The sequence below is a fragment of the Cibotium barometz genome, chromosome 59, assembly GCF_041138505.1.
Source record: "Cibotium barometz isolate CiBa-2024 chromosome 59, ASM4113850v1, whole genome shotgun sequence".
Taxonomy (NCBI): Eukaryota; Viridiplantae; Streptophyta; class Polypodiopsida; order Cyatheales; family Cibotiaceae; genus Cibotium; species Cibotium barometz.
In genome coordinates, this window is record NC_141104.1 from 21,336,829 (window position 1) to 21,355,822 (window position 18,994).

General features: G+C 43.9%; 1 protein-coding gene across 2 annotated transcripts; it reads right to left on the minus strand.

Annotated features, from left to right (window-relative positions):
* Positions 1–510: 510 nt before the first annotated feature.
* LOC147605595 (uncharacterized) lies at positions 511–16,925 on the minus strand. 2 transcript variants are annotated; one of them, XM_086793373.1, is made up of 4 exons: positions 16,737–16,925; positions 1,421–1,573; positions 1,031–1,250; positions 511–942 (listed from the first exon to the last, which is right to left on the minus strand). In XM_086793373.1, the coding sequence occupies exons 1-4, from the start codon at positions 16,880–16,882 to the stop codon at positions 697–699; spliced, it is 765 nt and encodes a 254-aa protein (XP_086649499.1). In that variant the 5' UTR covers positions 16,883–16,925; the 3' UTR covers positions 511–696. The 2 variants fall into 2 exon arrangements, with proteins under 2 accessions (XP_086649499.1, XP_086649500.1); XM_086793374.1 differs by lacking the exon at positions 16,737–16,925 and adding an exon at positions 16,344–16,705.
* Between the last annotated feature and the right edge of the window lie 2,069 nt (positions 16,926–18,994).

Sequence of the window (18,994 nt, forward strand, 5' to 3'; positions counted from 1 at the left end):
AACATGTTTCAGACGTACACTTATATAATACTTTTTTTTGGACAAAAGAATAGAGCATTTATGATTTGCTATACAAAGTATTATTTAAAAATAATGCGAATAATCTTGTATTATACGCATTAAAAATTTATGGCCACCTTGAAAAATTGAATGTAATATATAGAGGAAGTTCTCCAAAATATTGGTGCCTCTTATTCCATCATAATTCTTAAGTTTCTTGCAGCTTGGCCTTGGACATTGAAGTTGTTTTACTCGCATGGATCTTTGCTTCAAGCATCTCCACACTTAAACAGGGTAATGCAACATTTGGTAAATCTCTGTCAACTCTTCTCAAATTGATGCTCACACCTTAGTTGCCATCCTTTCAAGACTATCAGCTGCTTTATTTAAAAACATTCTGGGCAATGACATGAATTTGCTCTTTAGGATTTTGATGTACTCATGGGAGCACTACCTTTGTCGCCTCTGTAGTCTCCATCAAGGCCTTTACTACTTTAAAATTGCCCACTATAAGTAATCAGCTTTCCTCGACTATCGTGTTAATCACTAATTGTTTTGTGCTTGTTGCTTTATAGCACAGTTACCATACCTTGATACAAAGCAGGAAAAGCCAATTTGCAACACACTTCCATGTAATTGGGTGACAAAGAACCCATGTTATAGTATGTCGCTCATGGCAACTAACAGAACTCTGGTCTATTTAAAACCATGAGGATAAAACATTTCTGGACGGGCACTAGACTTCCCTAGCACCAAAATATCATCCTCAAGTTTCTTCCTTCTCATAGCTTCCTCCTTTTGACGCAGAGCCTCTTGTTCCCGGAACCTCTCTTCTTCTTCCCTTTTCTGCTCCAACGCCGCTTTCCTCTGGGCCTCTTCTATCTTCCGCCTGTTCTCTTCAAGCATTCGATCAAGCTCCTCTCTCTCTCTCCGTGCTTGCTCCTGTAATCAAAATGATAAGAGACAACCCAAAGCATTCTGGGGACATTGCCAAAAAAAAAAAGAGTTTACCTTTCCAGTACAGCCTTACCTCCTTTTTCCTGGCCTCATCAAGAGCTGCTGCCTTTTCCAAATCAAGTTGTTTGAGCACATTCTCAAACAACCTCTTCTTGCCATCTTCAAACTTCTTCATGATTCGTAGTTTCACTTCCTCTGAGTTAAGAGCTTCCTCAACTCTCTTTCTGATAGCTTCTTCTACCCTCATTGCTGTCTCTTCTTCCAAGAGTCTCAATTCAGCCTCTTTCTGTTGCCTGCATCCAACCACTTATGAAGGTTAGGTGCTGATGCTCTCCATGATGCTTCAGGATTGAACCCCCCCCCCCTCCGGCCCACCACACTGCGCACCAGGGGATACTTGTAGATCCTTGGTGCATAACTCATTACCTTTTACACTGATGCAGTAAAGTGCTTGAATACTCACTTTCTCTTCCCTGAATCCTCTGTTCTTCCACGCTTGTCATGTGAATGCCTCTTAGCAGAAGTAACCAGACTTGGGCTCCAAGACCTAGAGTTCGACAAGCTCCTACTTCTGTATCTTCTTGACCTCCTGTCAGATGGGGATCGAGTTCTGCACCTGAAACAAATGTTAAAACAATCAGTTTGAAATACAAAGTACAATTTTTTATGTGCAATAACTATCATAAATTTAAGTAACTGCACAATACAGATGAATGTTCATTATGAAGCAACATCTGTGACCCACCTGCAGGTACAAGGCAGTTAGCAACAGTATAGACTGCCATAATGCAACTCCAAGGGGGGCCGAAGGGGTTTCACAAAACACTTAAATTGGCCACAACCTAATACATATGCCACTTAATTCCACAAACTGTAAAAGAGAGACGTGCACATCTGACACCACATAGAGGCCAAAATGGGCCAATTACCCAGGAAAAATATCATGTACAAGCTTTGGGGGAGCACACGCTCCAGATTTATCCACATACAACTATGAATAATTCATATAAACAGGCTGTCATCAAAAAGCCCCATAAAAAATGCCAAGAATATGTATATTCCGTGTGGATACCGGCCAATCATAAGCCCATAAAGCTGTCATATGGCTGAATAATAGGCCCATAATGCTGTCCATGAACCCATTTGGTTGAGATACAATACCCCATAGTAATAGCAAGTGCCCAATGGCTCAAATACATACCCTGTCACCAATTGGCCGACCATTTGGTCCATTCCTAGTTTTTGCGTCTCGTTCACTTGAGGCCAGGCTGGTGTCTCGTGTGAAGAGGCCAGTATTTTGCTGACATGGACGGGAGCCAGACTGGTGCCACCCGTGTGTTAGCAGGATGGTGTCGTATGGACGGGAGCCAGACCAGTGCCACCCGTGTATGACATGGACTATGTTCGATCCATGGGACTGTCACGCCATGGAAGAGCCAGTATTCGTGCCGTGTTTTACCTATGGGACTGTCGCACCATAGGGAAACTCGTGCCTGGAACTGTGTCTTACCTATGGGACTGTCACTCCATAGGAAGACCAGGTTTTTATGTTTTTATGTCGTGCCAGTTTTGTGCCGACAGATATTTTGTACATGTTCCATGAACAGGAGATATGTCCATGTTACTATTTGCACATGCACACATATTTTGCATGCTTGAAACTGTTTTCGCATGACATGTATTTGTGTGTTTGCCTGCTTGACGTGTTACTTACTGAGCGGGGACGCCTGCCAGTGAGTCGTGAAGTCTGCCCTGTATTCTGACAAGTTTCAGTGCATGTGAACAGGTGGTAAGTATATGGTACATGTTGTTTTAATGTTTTATATTCTAACCCCTTTGTTTTATAAGGTTAGGGGTTCACACTTATTTAAAAGTGGGCACCCACTTAGGGGCCAAGGTGGGGAGCCTCACTTTTAAGTGAGTGTGGGGGTGGGCATGGTCACCTACCCCCACTAATCCCCCACATGCATGCGTGGGTATCACCTAAGTTAACTCCACTTTCAATTTTATTAAAAAAAGGGCCCCCTTCAAGCGTAGAATCCATCGCATCTTCTTGGCGTTGATTTTTCATCACCCATCGCTTCCTTCTTACGTAAACAACCGGCGACCAGCGCTTCGGCTTCTCACAAGCTGCGCATACCACCACCAGCAAGGCTGCGTTTCTGCATACAGCCAGCAGGCCGTGTCCATCAGCAGCAACAGGCGGCCTTTCTCTTGAGGCTGCGCTTCATCCTCCATACAGGCGACTGCACCATAAGGCTGACGGCTGCCTACTCTACAGGCTGTGTGTTTCATCTCCAGCCAGGCTGCGCTGCCCCTTGCAGGTGGATGTGTACCCATTTCCAGCAAACGACTGCCCCTCATAACAAGGCTACGCTGCCTTCTTTCTGCAGGCGACTGTGTGACCAACTTCAGTGGGTTACTCCTCTTCTCCTGCAGGCGCCTACTCCTCTTCCCAAGCAGGCGATCCCTTCTCCATACAGGAGGCTGTGCCTTCTATAAGGTGGCTGCACTTGTTGTAGCCAGGCGGCATCTTTCTTCATAGCAGGTTGCTCCTCCACACAGCAGCCAGGTCTCTATCCTTCCTGCAAGTGGATACTTTTTCTCTCACAGCAGGCGGCTGTACCCTTCGTGGTGGTGCTTGTCTTGATGCTACTACTTGAGGCAACTCTTTCTTCGACAAGGGTGGCTTCATAGTCTACACAAACACCACAAGTTTTGGTTTTCTATCAACCATATACAAGTAAGTGATTTTCAGATTTGAGTAAAGTATTATATGTTTAAATCTGATAAGGGATTCATCCCTCTACGGCCACACCCGTTCGGTGCCGGGTTGTCCAAGCTGTATTGGCGAACCTCGGTCCAAAGGTGCTGAGATCGGGAGAGCCAGGCGTTAGTACGAGAGCGCCTGTTTGTGCGTGGTCTCGGAACACCAGTGAGGCGCTCTCCGCGGAGTCCAGTGAAAGCACAGGACCGTAGAGATTGGACCACACTAGTGGTCGTTCTGCTTCGAGTTTTCTTCATCGAAATCCGAGCCTATTTGTTTGGTACTGTTTTCATATGTACATGGACATTATCTGGTTCTCAGAACCCATGGAGCATTGTATTCATTAAATACTCCCAATAAATATATCATATATTGAGGGGGGGGTCGGCCCGTTCCGGCCCCAGTGCTGGTGTCCATCTTTCCATTTCTGTTCATTTAAATTCAAGTTGTTTTAAAGTTGTCCATTTCAAATTTGTGGTTTTAAAGTTGTGCTATTAAGCGTGTGGATGTCCAACGGAGTCTTTCCCACTTGACGGGATCGGTTTCATTGGTATCAGAGCACGGTTGTTTCCCTCTTCCTAGTGGGGAAACGAACCTGTGTACTGGACATCCCGTTTTTAGCAAACTTTGAACACAATGGACAGCCAAGGCAACCCTTGGGAAGTACCAAATTCGAGGGGTCCATCTAGTGCTTCTCGTGGGTCTAATGCCCTGCGTGGTAGACACAAGCCCCTTGAAAGGGTTCTTGATAGTGAATCCAAGGGTCAACTGTCTCCAGGAAAGACAGTTATGCCTGAACAAGACCCTGATGCTATGAGGGCTGAAATGGAACATATGAGAAAACTTTTGCAGGCTCAAGAGCAAGAATTAAAGTTTTTGCATGAAGATCCCCATCTACAAAGTGCTATTGAAGCCAGGAAGGCTGATGCTATGGTTGATGTAACTTTTGAATCAATGGCTCGTGAAGTGGGCAAGAAACCAAGGGAGTTGGCACTTGCCTATCTCCTTCGCAAAGGTGATATCAAAGAGGGGGATGACGGAGAACTGAAATTCAGAAATCCACCTCGTTTGAAGCATGGAGATCCTACATCCCAGAGGCTGAAATCTTTTATGCAAAAGGAAGAGGTGACTGTCACCTCTCGACATGCATCCTCTCCCCAAGGCACTAAGCCTGACAGATATATGTATGCCAGTGCTCATGGAGGGCACGAAAGTCACATGCATGCAAGATATGTATCTCATGGTGACAGGTCTGCTTCCAGAAAAATTTTGCCTTCTGAGTTGTCTCATGGAGAGACCAGGCCATATGCAAGTAAGTCACATGCATCTGAGCTTCGAGTTCGTGGAGCACATGCCACCGTGCCCCATGAAGCTTCTATGACGGCCCATGGAGCCCATGCAGATAGGGCTACCCCGTTGGATAAGGAGAAAAGAAAAAGAGAAGATCATGAGCCTCATGCCAGGAAGCTCAAGGAGTTCAAAGCAGGTGATAAATCTGTCAAATTTGATGTCTTTCATGGTGAACATGATGCTTCTAAGGTGTTAGCGTTTGTGGCACAGTTTGACATTGCCTTTAGTGATGAGGATTTCACAGAAAAGTCGAAGGTGCGCCATGCTAGCATGTTTCTGAAAGGCACTGCTATCCATTGGTGGATCACTGAAAAGATCACCAAGGATCCCATCTCTACTTGGAAGGAATTCAAAGATAGATTTTATGCTCAGTTCTTGCCACCCAATGCAGAGCAAACTCTCACTCAAAAGTGGGATAGGCTGGAACAAAAAGATAATGAGAGTGTGCAACAGTATGTTAACAAATTCTGGAAAGTGTTGCTGGAAGTGACTCCCTTCATGCTAATATCTGAGGATGAAAGAAAGAGGAAGTTTCGTTCTGGATTGCAACCAGCATATAGATCAGGTATTGAATTGCACCCAAAACATACATTGCAACAACTCACAGCTTCTGCCCTTGCTACGGAGCAATTGGTGCTCAAGATCAAGCAGGATCAAGGAGGTTCCAAGGGGAAGGACAAGGCTGTCCCAAATCAGCAAAAGGGTGGACAGCCACCTAAAAAGAACTTCCGGGAGCCCTACAAGGGTGGTAAAGCTGAAAATAACACATCAAAAGAACAGGGCCCAAGGAAGAATAAATTCGGCTTAAGCCCGGAGCAAAGAGAGCAATATGCTAAGGATGGAAAATGCTTTTCTTGTGGTAGCAAAGACCACATGTTCCGACAATGCCCAGATCGCAAACCAAAGCACGAGGACAAGCACACCAAAGCAAATGTTCATGCAGTTCCTGATGTACAAGGTAATACAGGTCATGATGCAAAAAAGCGTATGGTTTGCAAGGCTTGGGGGCAAATCAAGGATCAGCCCGCACTATTCATGTTTGATGATTGTGCAACTGACAATTTCATCTCTATGCAAATGGCAGCTGCATTGGGTATTGAGGTTGAAAACATGGGACCTCAGATTGAAGCCGAAGCTGCATTTATTGGTAAAGAGGTGCAGGTTACCCCTTTGATTGGGAAGTTGCGTATCCATATACAGGGTTACCTTGACAATGAGCATTTCTTAGTTGCTCCTCTGAATGGATGTGATGTATTGTTGGGCAAGCCGTGGCATCATAGGCTTGAGCCCCGCAAAGACTACAAGTCTAATATGATTTCTTTTATGCATAAAGGCTGCATGCATTTTATTGATGCTGGCAAAGAAGGGGATTCTATCCCAGTTGTATCACACATCCAAATTAATAAAGCAATGAAAAAGAGTCTTTCAGCGTACTTGGTTTTTGTGCGTGATAGTCTTGTGCCAAATCATCAAAATGTGGATGCTATGTCTAATGATAGGCTGAATTTTCTTCATGCATTCAACGACTGTTTTGCTGACTCATTGCCAGGTGAATTACCTCCCCAAAGGCCCGAAGATCACCGCATAGATCTTGTGCCAGGTAGTTCTCCACCTAACAAACCCGCATACCGAGTGAGTGCCGCACAACAAGAAGAAATTATGAAGCAGGTAAACGAGCTTTTAGAGAAAGGTTTGGTTCAGCCCAGTTCCTCACCTTACTGCTCTCCTGTGCTTCTTGTTCAAAAGAAGGACGGATCATTCCGTATGTGTGTGGACTATAGAGCTTTGAACAAGCTTACCATCAAGAACAGATTCCCAATTCCACGTATTGATGATATCTTGGATAAGCTTGATGGCTCAGCTTGCTTTAGCAGACTTGATTTGAAGAGTGGTTATCACCAGATACGCGTGGTGCCACAAGATGTCCATAAGACTGCATTCAGGACAGCCTTCGGATTATATGAATTCTTGGTAATGCCTTTTGGTCTCACCAATGCTCCTGCTACCTTTAATCGTATGATGGATAGGATATTCCGAACCCATCGCAAGTTTACAGGAGACCTTTTTAATGATATCTTGGTTTTCTCCAAGAATGAGCAGGAACACATAACTCATTTGGTCACAGTGTTCGAAGAGTTGCGGAAGCATAAACTTTTCGTCAATGCCAAGAAAAGTGAGTTTTTCCTTTCAGAGATTCATTATCTAGGACATATTGTATCCAAAGATGGAGTTACAATGGATCCTGCAAAGATCGAGACTATTCAGAATTGGCCCGAATTGCAAAATGTACATCAAGTACGTAGTTTTCTGGGATTATGTTCGTATTACAGGCGTTTCATAAGGCATTTTGCTATGATTGCCACTCCTCTACATGATCTCACAAAGAAGAAAACTGCTTTCAAATGGACTTCAAAGGAACAGGATGCTTTCTTGCAGCTCAAGCATGCGATCATATGTGGTCCAGTATTGATTGTTCCTGACTTGCACAAGTCATTCGTGGTTGAATGTGATGCTTGTGGCGATTGCATAGGAGCTGTCCTAAATCAAGAAGGGCATGCAGTTGCATACGAGAGCCGTCGTTTGCATGATGCTGAGCTTCATATGGATATCTATGAGAAAGAGCTCTTGGCTGTAATTCACGCCTTAAGGATTTGGAAACATTACCTTCTTGGGGCTGAATTTGTAGTCAAGACAGATCATCAAAGCTTGAGATACTTTCTATCTCAAACTAAGCTTTCAGAGAAGCAGATGAGAATGGCAAACTTTCTTTCCATGTTTCATTTTCAGATTGTGCATACTCCAGGAAAGAAAAATGTGGTGGCCGATGCACTATCTAGGAGGCCTTATATTGCTGCAGTCTCAGTGGCCTCTCATGGAGATCTATCTGCTATGAGAGTTTTGTATCATTTGGATGCTGATTTTTGCCATATATGGACTGATTTGATGGCTGGTCATTCACATGCCTCTTATGTTATCAACGAGGGTTATCTCATGAAGGATAATTGTCTATGTGTGGTGAAGGATTTGCGTTCAAAGGTTATGGACGAATGTCACGCTCCACTATATGCTGGTCATAGAGGTATTATGCCTACTACTCGCATGATTCAGAGGTATTTCTTTTGGCCAAGCATGCGTAAAGACATTGAGGCTTATGTGCGTGCATGTATCACTTGCCAAAAGGTGAAATTTGATAGGCAAAAGCCTCCAGGTTTGCTTCAGCCATTGCCTATTCCCTCGCAACCTTGGGAAAGTATCACGATGGATTTTATTATGGATTTGCCTAGATCCCAGCATGGGAATGATGCTATTTGGACTATTGTGGATAGGTTTAGCAAGCAAGCTCATTTCTTGCCCGTCAAGAAAACCATCAAAGCTGATCATATGGTAAAGCTTTTTCTTGCTAACATTTTCAAGCATCATGGTATGCCTAAATCCATTGTTGGGGATAGAGATCCCAGGACTACAAGCCTATTTTGGAGGGCTTTGTTTGATAATATGGGTACTAAGCTTGAATTTTCATCAGCTTATCATCCCCAAACGGATGACCAAAGTGAAGCTGCAAATTCAGCAGTGTTGGATTTGTTGAAATGTTATGTAGCAGATCAAAAGAGTGCATGGGAGAAGTATCTTCCACTTGTTGAGTTTGCCTACAACAATACAATCCATGCTTCCACAGGAAAGGCTCCGTTTGAGACTATTTATGGCAGAGTGGTCTTGCCACCCATCCTTCGTACCAAGGATGAGATCTTTGCAGCTGATGAATATGTTCGTGACTTAGATGTTGCCTTTGGTCAGGTGCGGACAGCCATTGCAAGATCTCAGGATAAGCATAAAATGGCTGCTGACAAGCATAGAAGGGACATGGAAGTCAAAGAAGGTGATTGGGTATTGCTGAAATTTGAGAAGGCTAGGCTTCGGAAGAGGCCAGGACGAGAAGGATCATATCCTAAGCTTTCTCCTCGCTATTATGGACCCTTCAAGGTGATTCACAAAATCAATGAAGTGTCCTACAGGCTTGCTCTACCTAGTCATTGGAAGATTCACAATGCTTTTCATGTGAGTCTATTTCGGAAATATGTGGGGCCAGATCCTGATGAGCCTGTCACAGAAGATCCGCCAGAAATTGAAGAGCTTAAGGAGATCCTCCAGCCAGAACAGATTGTTTTTCACAAGGAGAGAAAGCTACCTGCAGGAAAGCTTTCCAGGAGATACCTTGTGAAGTTTAAGAATTATTTGCCTATTGATGCCAAATGGGTAAATGAAGATTATTTTGCAGATTATCCGCAATTGTTGCAGGCATATCTTGAGGCTTTTAAGTTGAGGTCAACTCTTTAGAAGCCCGGGGGGATGTCACCAATTGGCCGACCATTTGGTCCATTCCTAGTTTTTGCGTCTCGTTCACTTGAGGCCAGGCTGGTGTCTCGTGTGAAGAGGCCAGTATTTTGTTGACATGGACGGGAGCCAGACTGGTGCCACCCGTGTGTTAGCAGGATGGTGTCGTATGGACGGGAGCCAGACCAGTGCCACCCGTGTATGACCTGGACTGTGTTCGATCCATGGGACTGTCACGCCATGGAAGAGCCAGTATTCGTGCCGTGTTTTACCTATGGGACTGTCACACCATAGGGAAACTCGTGCCTGGAACTGTGTCTTACCTATGGGACTGTCACTCCATAGGAAGACCAGGTTTTTATGTTTTTATGTCGTGCCAGTTTTGTGCCGACAGATATTTTGTACATGTTCCATGAACGGGAGATATGTCCATGTTACTATTTGCACATGCACACATATTTTGCATGCTTGAAACTGTTTTCGCATGACATGTATTTGTGTGTTTGCCTGCTTGACGTGTTACTTACTGAGCGGGGACGCCTGCCAGTGAGTCGTGAAGTCTGCCCTGTATTCTGACAAGTTTCAGTGCATGTGAACAGGTGGTAAGTATATGGTACATGTTGTTTTAATGTTTTATATTCTAACCCCTTTGTTTTATAAGGTTAGGGGTTCACACTTATTTAAAAGTGGGCACCCCCTTTGGGCACCCACTTAGGGGCCAAGGTGGGGAGCCTCACTTTTAAGTGAGTGTGGGGGTGGGCATGGTCACCTACCCCCACTAATCCCCCACATGCATGCGTGGGTATCACCTAAGTTAACTCCACTTTCAATTTTATTAAAAAAAGGGCCCCCTTCAAGCGTAGAATCCATCGCATCTTCTTGGCGTTGATTTTTCATCACCCATCGCTTCCTTCTTACGTAAACAACCGGCGACCAGCGCTTCGGCTTCTCACAAGCTGCGCATACCACCACCAGCAAGGCTGCGTTTCTGCATACAGCCAGCAGGCCGTGTCCATCAGCAGCAACAGGCGGCCTTTCTCTTGAGGCTGCGCTTCATCCTCCATACAGGCGACTGCACCATAAGGCTGATGGCTGCCTACTCTACAGGTTGTGTGTTTCATCTCCAGCCAGGCTGCGCTGCCCCTTGCAGGTGGATGTGTACCCATTTCCAGCAAACGACTGCCCCTCATAACAAGGCTACGCTGCCTTCTTTCTGCAGGCGACTGTGTGACCAACTTCAGTGGGTTACTCCTCTTCTCCTGCAGGCGCCTACTCCTCTTCCCAAGCAAGCGATCCCTTCTCCATACAGGAGGCTGTGCCTTCTATAAGGTGGCTGCACTTGTTGTAGCCAGGCGGCATCTTTCTTCATAGCAGGTTGCTCCTCCACACAGCAGCCAGGTCTCTATCCTTCCTGCAAGTGGATACTTTTTCTCTCACAGCAGGCGGCTGTACCCTTCGTGGTGGTGCTTGTCTTGATGCTACTACTTGAGGCAACTCTTTCTTCGACAAGGGTGGCTTCATAGTCTACACAAACACCACAAGTTTTGGTTTTCTATCAACCATATACAAGTAAGTGATTTTCAGATTTGAGTAAAGTATTATATGTTTAAATCTGATAAGGGATTCATCCCTCTACGGCCACACCCGTTCGGTGCCGGGTTGTCCAAGCTGTATTGGCGAACCTCGGTCCAAAGGTGCTGAGATCGGGAGAGCCAGGCGTTAGTACGAGAGCGCCTGTTTGTGCGTGGTCTCGGAACACCAGTGAGGCGCTCTCCGTGGAGTCCAGTGAAAGCACAGGACCGTAGAGATTGGACCACACTAGTGGTCGTTCTGCTTCGAGTTTTCTTCATCGAAATCCGAGCCTATTTGTTTGGTACTGTTTTCATATGTACATGGACATTATCTGGTTCTCAGAACCCATGGAGCATTGTATTCATTAAATACTCCCAATAAATATATCATATATTGAGGGGGGGGTCGGCCCGTTCCGGCCCCAGTGCTGGTGTCCATCTTTCCATTTTTGTTCATTTAAATTCAAGTTGTTTTAAAGTTCTCCATTTCAAATTTGTGGTTTTAAAGTTGTGCTATTAAGCGTGTGGATGTCCAACGGAGTCTTTCCCACTTGACGGGATCGGTTTCATACCCAATTGCTATAAAAGCACCCAATGGCTCAAATACATGCCCAATTGTTGTAAAAGCGCCCAATGGCTCAAATACATGCCCAATTGTTGTAGCAAGTACCCAATGGCTGTCCATATATAACCATTAAAGGGATGAATGCCCAATGGCTAAAAATCATAATACAATGATCAAATACCCTTGCCTTCAATATTTCTTCACGATGGAAGCCTTCAAAACAATCCCCAACAGCTGGTCATGGGCAGCCTGAGAGAGAGAGAGAGAGAGAGAGAGAGAGAGAGAAAGAGAGTATCCAGCATTAGGGCAACTTGTAGCGGTGGTAGAAAGCCATAACCTTGGAGTAGAGAACCACCAAGAATAGAGAAGAGTTGCCAACGTGGTAGAGGATAGTTTGCAACAATAGAGCCGGCCTAAATGAAGAGAGAGGGCTCCAATTTACAGATTTGGGGCGCTCATGAGTTTGTCACTTAATTCCACAAAATTGTAAAAGAGAGATGTGCACATCTGACACCACACTGAGGCCGAAATGGGCCAATTACCCATGAAAAAATATCATGTACAAGCTTTGGGGGAGCACATGCTCCAGATTTATCAACATACAACTATAAAAAATTCATATACACAGGCTGTCATCAAAAAGCCCCATCAAAAATGCCAAGAATATGTATATTCCGTGTGGAACCGGCCAATCATAAGCCCATAACGCTGTCATATGGCTGAATCATAGGCCCATAATGCTATCCATGAACCCATTTGGCTGAGATACAATACCCCATAGTAACAGCAAGTGCCCAATGGCTCAAATACATACCCAATTGCTATAAAAGCGCCCAATGGCTCAAATGCATGCCCAATTGTTGTAGCAAGTACCCAATGGTTGTCCATATATAACCATTAAAAGGATGAATGCCCAATTGTTGTAGCAAGTACCCAATGGTTGTCCATATATAACCATTAAAAGGATGAATACCCAATGGCTGAAAATCGTCATACAATGATCAAATACCCTTGCCTTCAATATTTCTTCACAATGGAAGCCTTCAAAACAATCCCCAACAGCTGGTATACTTCATGGGCAGCCCGAGAGAGAGAGAGAGAGAGTAGCCAGCATTAGGGCAACCTCTAGCAGTGGTAGAGAGCCATAACCTTGGAGTAGAGAACCACCAAGAATAGAGAAGAGTTGCCAACATGGTAGAGGCTAGTTTGCAACAATAGAGCCTGCCTAAATAAAGAGAGAGGACTCCAATTTACAGATTTGGGGCTCTCATGAGTTAGAATGGCAAGTAAAAGCTATAATGACAAGCGTAGAGCTGAGGTGACAAGTGTGAGGCCACTTGTCACAATCTTGCCACACGTCCCAATTTAAGAGATGGTCCCTCCCATAAACTTCATCTCTAAAAATATCTCAACTCATAGACATCCTGTCAAAGGTGCTTCAGCAAGTCCCCCCATTTATTTAGCTTACAGACGTAATGATGCGAACAGAATTTCCATCTGAGATAGTAACCCTCCCAAATTTTAGGAGTGTGTTCCTTTGTATTCCACCTTATTAGAAATGTATGTCAACACAATGGTTCATATCATACTCGTATGATTGGTGAAGCAAACGTTTACTAGCGTACGGTAAAACAGCGTATGAAACTGGCCTATCAATCTTGCTCTCTTTAAAATAAAAAATTTGAGACCTTCTAGCCGAAAGTGACACCGTGGCTGGTCTGCACCCTATAGGCACTAGGCTCAGGCTGTAAAGAACCTGGACCTCAGGTTGGGCAGTGGGCACTATACTATGAAAAAACCCTACACTATACCAATGTACTGCACATACTTATTAGTACAAATAGTACATAGGATGTACCATGTACATTCAAGTTTTCAGCCTTCAACTTTCAACTTTCAAGTGTCAATAAGTCCTAACTCCCACATGCATATAAAGCCCCAATTTTAAGGCCACATATGAAACTCCACCAGGAGCTGAATCATACCTTATCCTACCTATCATTCTCTCTGACGTATGGCAGTATGAAACGTAGACATGAACTATGGTCAGCACCATGTACGACCATGTTTCAATACTAGATCTCTCCGAAATCCTTAGGAGCTCGCCATAAATGCGTTCCACTTGACACGATATGGCTGAGATACAATACCCCATAGCAATAGCAAGTGCCCAATGGCTTAAAATACATGCCCAATTGCTATAGTAAGTGCCCAAAGGTTGTCCATATATAACCAATTCAAAGGACAAATGCCCAATGGCTGAAAATCATAATACAATGATCAAATACCCTTGCCGTCAATATTTCTTCACAATGGAAGCCTTCAAAACAGTCCCTAACAGCCAGTATACTTCATGAGTAGCCCGAGAGAGAGAGAGAGAGAGAGAGAGAGAGAGAGAGAGAGAGAGCAAGCAGCCTGCAACGATGGTAGAGAGCCATAGCCTTGGAGTAGAGAACCACCATGAATAGAGAAGAGTTGCCCACATGGTAGAGGCTAGTTTGCGGCAATAGAGCCTACCTAAATGAGCAGAAAGGGCTCCAATTTATAGATTTGGGACTCACGAGCTAGAATGGCAAGTAAAAGCTATAATGACAAGTGTAGAGCTGAGGAGACAAGTGTGAGGCCACTTGTTTCGCTTTGATCCACAGTCCTAGTCCTGCCGGAGCTCGCCATAAATGCTTTCCAATGTCCATTTCTCTGTCCAAGAAACCATCTTGAGCGCCTCGACCAAGCTTCATGCACAAGATTTTTTGTACTAGATAATTGGGGGTTGTTCAAAAATAGTAACCCTCCTAGATTCTAGAAGCTTGCCTTTGTATTCCACCTTATTAGAAATGTATGTGAGCACCATGCAAAACCATGTTTCAATACTAGATCTCTCCTAAATCCTCAAGAGCTCGCCATAAATGCTTTCCACTTGATACTTGAGCTCCAATGCCACTTTCTAGGTCCAAGAAACCATCTCGAGCACCTAGCCCAAGCTTCAAGCGGTAGACCTTTTGTACTAGATAATCCCCCATTCCCAAAGTTTGTACTTTAGACTCCTAGAGTCCACCACACCCCTTTCATATTGGGAAATGTTTGGGCTAGTGACACACGCCGGACAACAGGGCAGACAGGCACCAAGAAGATTGGTCAAGTAGGGCAAAAACTCAGAATACGCAGCGGAGATGATAACCAGATCTGGGAACACAAGAGCAAAACACAGTGCAGAAAATCACAGCACGAGAGAGAGAGAGATAGACGCGTGTAACATACCATCATACCCAAACATGCTCCGATGGGGACCAAACTTTGCAAACATGTGGGAAGGACCCACCCCCATATGCTTGCAAAGTTTGGTCACAATCAGAGCATGTTTGGATTGGTAATTAGCGCCCAGTGCGGATTTTTCAAGTCTCTTGGTGCTTAAGAGGCCATGGAAAATCCGGGCCTTCTATATACCATCGTACCCAAACATGCTCCGATGGGGACCAAACTTTGCAAACATGTGGAAGAGACCCACCCCCACATTCTTGCAAAGTTTAGTCACAATCAGAGCATGATCCTGCCCTCACTGTGAACTGGGATAGTGGATGTATCCCCAATAAGAATGTGACCAAAAAGCCTGCAGAGATACTGTAAACCGGAATGGGAAGGAGTCATGTGCCTGAAAGCACCACTATCTAGAATCCACTCCCGAGAATCCGTTGCGGAGAGTCCTCCAATCTCCTCCCTGCCTGCCCTGAAGAAAATGAAACATCGGTTCCACACCTCCAGGTGCACAAAAGCCGGAGTCTTCATGATTGCTGCTGAGGAATCTTCACCCTTCTCGGTCTTCCGCTTGGGACACTACCTCCAATAGTGGCCTTTCTCGCCACAATCATTACAGGTCCTCTCTGCCTTTAGTTTCTCGCGGCGGTCAGTAAGGACTTCTTCTCAGAAGACTTCTTCGACGAAGCCTTCTCTTTGCCCGTGTTACGGCCTTTCAACCGTTGGCCAGTTAAGGCCGTCGCCGACTTTGCAGGGCTCATAACCCGCATCTGTACTTCCAAGGAAATCCTCTTCATGGACGATACCCTGTTGTAAAGAGAGGCTAAATACTGCCATATACCTCTGGCCAGCGTCATATGCTTTACATGATTGATTACCTCCGGTGTGCAGTTGGGAAAGATAAATGAACGGACCCTGGCGTTGACACGATCCCACATCTGTGTCTGAGGACAGCCGACTGGACAGTCGACTGGACACAAAAAACCTCCACGACTGAAAAATCACAGTCGGCCAGCAGCAGAGTGGGTCAGCCAGCATCGGAGAAGTCCCACGACTCATGCAGTGCAGTCGGCCACTTCCAGAATCTCCACAGATGCAGTCGGCCAGGTTCAAGGTCCTCCTGCCACTACTAGACTGTCTCCCATGTCACATAAAAATAGGAAAAAGTGGGAAAAAATACGGAGAGTGGGGGGAAAAATGAGAAAACACCTCATAAGGGCGGGCACACCCACAACAAAGGCCCTGGTGTATAAAAATAGACTGGAGATGACTTCTAACAAAAACATGTCGCACACCATCATGGGAAATTCCAGGCAGGCACATCAGATCATGGACAGCAAGTTTGGGCCGACCAATGGCCATGCGCATGAACCGACATATGGGTCATTTTTATAAGGTTTAATTAAACAAGAAAGATTGTGCAAGTGAAGCTGAGATGAGCACTTTGATTATTCATTGTAATTCAAACCATTATTTGTACCTTCTTTCATCGTATATAATACAAGGATTAAGTTTACGACTCCTATATGTGGTTAAAACAAAGTTTTACCAGTTTCGCCAAAGCATATGCAGATGAGGGTATGGAAAAACATTCCTTCCAAAAGGGGGGCGCACCAATCATCAAATCACCATGTATTCACCATCATCATCACGTATTCACCATCATCATCGTGATTTCATCATCATTATGGTGTACATGTTTTTCTTCTATGTGGTGAGGGCCATTCTACTGTACATAGCTTGCAGACAAAACGTGTTTCGTAAAGGTGAAGAGTCATGGCAGGGCCGTGGAAGAAACCCGTAAAACATACCATCGCAAGCCAGTGCAAGGGGGTTTCAGAAACCCTAGAGTAATATAAAGCTTATGAAGGTTTGAAAAAATCCTCCTAGACAGGTTTATGCATGCTGTAATGAGGAGTTTTTTTTCTTTCTCTTGACACACCTGCTGCTGCGTGGGCGAACATCAGGCGAACGGCTTCTGCGATTCCGCCTGCTCCTTACTGATTGGCGATGGCTTCCCGAAGGTGGAGACGGAGAAGGTTTCCTTCTTGGCTTGTTTGAAGGGGACGGCGATGGCGATCTAGGCATTGCTGTTAACAGACAAAAACCCAAAGAAGCTAAGAGAATATGCCTTCGATTTTTGAGTTTATTTCTACACAATGAGTGATAAATAAAAATTATTAATTAGTAATTTGGAGAGTAATTGTTAATCTATTGAATACATATAATATAATAAAAATCCTCTCACAAACTTATTACACATGAACATGTTAACTAATATCAATCGTCGATGAAGTTCGTTGTTATGGCTACTGCTATACTTATTAAGTGCATGTGTGTGTGAGTGCGACAAAAAAGACTATACACAAGGCATGGCAAAGAGGTGGCACAAGTCTCCCCTTAGCTATAATCTCAGGGGACCGTGGCCATTTCACATAAACGTAGAGCACTTGCAATGGTGAAAGTGGAGAATAGTGAGCTGCATAGAGTCGCATAGCGTGTTATATAGTGGTACTTATGTGGTGGACATTCGCTTCAAAGTTGTTTCGGAGCATTCTATTTGCTTGTTTAATATATGTAGCCAAGTTGTGGTCTGAAAATGATAATATTTTACAATTACAATCACGCATGCAAACATGCCAAAGTCTATAGTCATATTAAATCGTATGCATAACAATCCCAATTTAACTTATGTCAATGGGCTCTAGCACAAGTGGTAGCAACCCTGGCCCCTCAAAGGGAGGTCCTGGGTTCAAGCCTACCCAACGACATCTTCGTTCAGTAACTAATCTCACAAATAAAAAAATCCCAATTAATGCATCAATTCTTACCATTGCCTTAGCAAATTCATTATTTTTGCATTGCATCGATTACCATTATCTTACAAATTCATTATTTTTACTTTGCCTTTAACCTTCCCTTTGCTTTCCATATAATTAACCATAAATTACTTAAGGTGAATAATAAACTATAATGATATTAATTAATCTTAATTTTATTATTATGACACGTAATTAGTGATAATTTTTTAGTTAATGGGTTAACCCAAAATAAAGCAAATTACGCAATAGAGAGAGCAATTAATGTTTAATTGTTCTTGAAGTAGAAATTAATAAAACCCAATAATATTGGATTTTATGGCTCAAAATCATTGAAAAACATAATAATCGTTCTAAACATTGGCTTATTTGCTAGTGAATCAATAATCATTAACCAGTAGTTTGTTAATTAAATATCAGTGATGATTAGTTTTAAATTAGCCCCTATAATTTGATTATATTTGAGAGTCAAATTGAGAGGTTTTGTCAGCCTAGTAAATCTGCCCAAAACCAGCACTTAAGTAGGCAAATTAGTGACCTAATTGGCCAATGTTTAAAATAAACCTCTATAATTTAATTATATTTGAGAGTCAAATTGAGAGGTTTTGTCAACCTAGTAAACGTGCCCAAAACTAGCACTTAAGTAAGCAATTAGTGACCTAATTGGCCAATGTTTGCTACCAATCTCCCAAAATTTAAGCAAGGATGAAAGAGAGAGAGAGAAAGAGAGAGAGAGATTTCCTCGACTTTGCGGCCTTACCCTCCTCCTTCTTATACAAGTTTTTACAAGGGTTGTCAAGCCCTCGAGCTTTACTAATTTGAATGCTTGGACCCTTGTAATCCAATCCAGCAAGGGAGTAAAGCTAGCAAGATTCCAAACCAAATAATCTACAATGAATAGGGGCCTACAACGAGTGGAAAAAGAAATTCCATTAATTAATTGAGCGTTATTAAGATTTGTGTTAGTAAGGTTTGACCTTACGTAATATTATTATTTATTTATTAATTATTGCATTATTATTTCAAACGGTTGTGCGCGATCTTCCTCTTCCCGATTGTATCCATCTCCTCCTCCCTACCGTAGGCACTTCCTCATCTTCCGGCTGTATGAAGGTATATCTGTCTCCTCCTCCCTACCGCATATCTGTCTCCTCCTCCCTACCGTATGCACTTCCTAGTCTTCCGGCTGTATCGGTCTCCTCCTCCCTACCCGCCGGCACTTCCTAGTCTTCCAGTTGTATCCGTCTCCTCCTCCCTACCACAGGCACTTCCTCGTCTTCCGGCTGTGCGGTTGCAATTTCATTTTTTGCCCATCTTAATTGGTTCTCTGTGTGAATGGTAGTTTTTAATTGCAGTTTTGATTTGTGCATAAGCGGCATAT

Coding starts and splice junctions, on each gene's coding strand:
- LOC147605595 (XM_086793373.1), bottom strand. CDS start 16,882: ATGCCTAGATCGCCATCGCCGTCCCCTTCAAACAAGCCAAGAAGGAAA. Junction 1,574..16,736: donor GTTCGCCCACGCAGCAGCAG/GTGTGTCAAGAG, acceptor CATTTGTTTCAG/GTGCAGAACTCGATCCCCAT. Junction 943..1,030: donor ATGAGGCCAGGAAAAAGGAG/GTAAGGCTGTAC, acceptor TTTTGATTACAG/GAGCAAGCACGGAGAGAGAG.